The 2,424-nt window shown below is 40.5% G+C and overlaps 1 protein-coding gene across 1 annotated transcript; it reads right to left on the bottom strand.

The window, feature by feature from the left end:
* Positions 1 to 1,797: 1,797 nt before the first annotated feature.
* SARC_08979 (hypothetical protein) lies at positions 1,798 to 2,424 on the bottom strand. The gene has a single exon (XM_014297027.1). It carries the CDS (start codon positions 2,302 to 2,304, stop codon positions 1,993 to 1,995), a length of 312 nt encoding a protein of 103 aa, XP_014152502.1. The 5' UTR covers positions 2,305 to 2,424; the 3' UTR covers positions 1,798 to 1,992.

Here is a 2,424-nt window from a genome sequence, read left to right as displayed (position 1 = left end):
TATAATAATATATATATATATGTTATGTATGTATATATATAAATATATATATATGTATGTATGTATATATGTATACCTTGTGGTCCGTGTGAACGGTAAAATGCTGGCCGATCAACTGATCATGAAAATGGACCAATGCATACGTAAGCGCTAACAGTTCCTTCATCGGTGTGGCGTTTGTCTGCCCTGCCTTGTTAAGAGTCTTCGAAAAAAAACATTAAGTAATGCTTGCGGCCGCCAATCAACTGATACAGCCTTCCGCCAATATCATAATCACTGGCATCAGTCTGCAAATCGAGTAAAACCTGATCAACCAGAAAATTCAAAAAGACTGCAAACACGATTGTCTCCTTATTCTGATCCCATGCCAGTTGGTGTTCTGGTTTCCAACGATTCCCAATCGGTTCTTTCGGCTTCAGTTTCTAGAACGACAGAAGTGGGGCCACTTTATGTGCAAAATTAGGTAAGTACTCATGTAGAAAAATTTACAGGCCCAATGCGGACGCGATGTCCCTATGACATCGTGGCATTAGCCAGTCTATCAACCGTTGCTGTTTCTCGTGATCGAAGTCAATTCCTTTTGCGGAAACCTTATTCCCAGTACCATAATCTCGCTCACTTCAAAGTGGCACTTCTTCTAGTTATTAAAGTTTGAAGTTGTTCTCAGTGAGCCGTCGGATGACATTTTCCACTGTTGCAGTAAGTTCCTCGTAGTCATCAGACACAATTATAAGATCGTCTGTTTAGCATTCCACGTCTAATCTCGCCATCAGATTACTAATGGTGCGTTGAAATTGAGACGTAAGTGTCGACAATCCAAACAGAGCCGAAGTAAACGATATTGGCGACTATCCCAGGTAAACAAGCACATATGTAGTGAGTCCTTGTGTACCGGTAGGTAACGCTATGCGGCCGATAGATCTTACGTAGTATAATTTTGCTTACCCTCAAGTTACAAATAATCTCATTGACCTTCGGTAATGTAAACTGATCTCCTGGAATAAGAGCATTGATCTGTCGTAAATCCAAACACAACCGGTCTTTAATTAGTTACCCCGACGGTGTGAATGATGGTACCGCCAGTAGAGGCAAGTTGGCCATCGACGCCGATGTGCGACGCTTGGTTACAAACTCATGTTTTCATTTATGCACCTGTTGTGTGGTGTGTGGTTTCTATTTGTCAGATACGAAATTCCGTGTTTGTCGTCGTAGACCCAAACGTTTATCGCGAGGTATGGGGAGGGATACTTCGCTGTGTAAACTTCGATGGATATTTCTATGTTTTACACAATGTCATATAAACCAAGATAAAATTATTGTCAGTTAGGATTTAGCAGTGGTAGCTTGTGTATGAATGATCGGGACTGCCTCTTGATAAGAGCCTTTATATCCTCGATCACACAGGATCTCTAGCTGTTCTTTATTGAATAATTTTCACTAGAACTACTAAGTGTTCATGACCACAAGTCTAATTTGTAAATAGACATAAGAACGTAAGTCAAGTTAATACATTAGCTAATATAAATAAAGCTCCATCTGAAGAAAAATTAAATTAAAAAAGACATTGGATTTTGGAGATTGGCGGGACGACCAAAATCTGTAAGAGTAGTTCAGATAAAACAATAATTTAGTTTATAATATCCAACATCTACTATCGTCTCAAATAGGTCCAAGTAAATGAGTCATACCAATTACTCAGGCTATTGGAGCCATCAAAGTGAATTTAGAACACTTTGGAAATATTGGAAAAAGAACTTGTATTAAATTATTTTAAATACAATTAAAAGCCAATGTGTTATCTCATTTGATCTTGATATTTTAAACTTACCGGAGGCGGTATTTCTACAGCTGCCTGGTAGAGTGCACCGAGCCGCACCCAAGATCGCCTCGTTAGCGTCTGTACTGTCGTATCCGTTGTCGAATATCCTCTGGCTCTGACAAGTCTGGGGCCATCCAAATGTCTATCTGTTCGAGTAGTCTATCTATAACATTCTAATTAATTTCTGGAAATGGTGATGATAGGCCAGTAAGATCTAGTCCTAGTTCTCTCATATTATCCATGTCCATAATTATTTCAATATTATCGGGTAGATTCATAAGTTCGAACGTACAGTCCTCGGTAGATGCTGTACTATCCTGAACCGTAGTGGTATGTGTTTTGCCCAAGCGCAGGGTGCGGAAAGCTTTGTCCGCCAAATATACAAAACTATCATTAGCTGGTGGCGAAATAGATAAGCGTGCCTTCTTTGCGGACGCCTGAGTGATGACGGAGCGGTTCTCCTCCGTGTCAACGAGTGTGCGCATCTCACATCAGACACCTCAACATCAATCCAAATTTTTCTCCCCTTCTCAATTGGATGGTCCGTGCTCGGCCTCCACCAACTCGTCTTTGCTTTCTACATACGACTCGTCGACCAAATCATG

Source organism: Sphaeroforma arctica (assembly GCF_001186125.1).
Source record: "Sphaeroforma arctica JP610 unplaced genomic scaffold supercont1.864, whole genome shotgun sequence".
Taxonomy (NCBI): Eukaryota; class Ichthyosporea; order Ichthyophonida; genus Sphaeroforma; species Sphaeroforma arctica.
The sequence above is the reverse complement of the archived record's forward strand: the minus strand, read 5'-3'. Positions and strand labels throughout refer to the sequence as shown.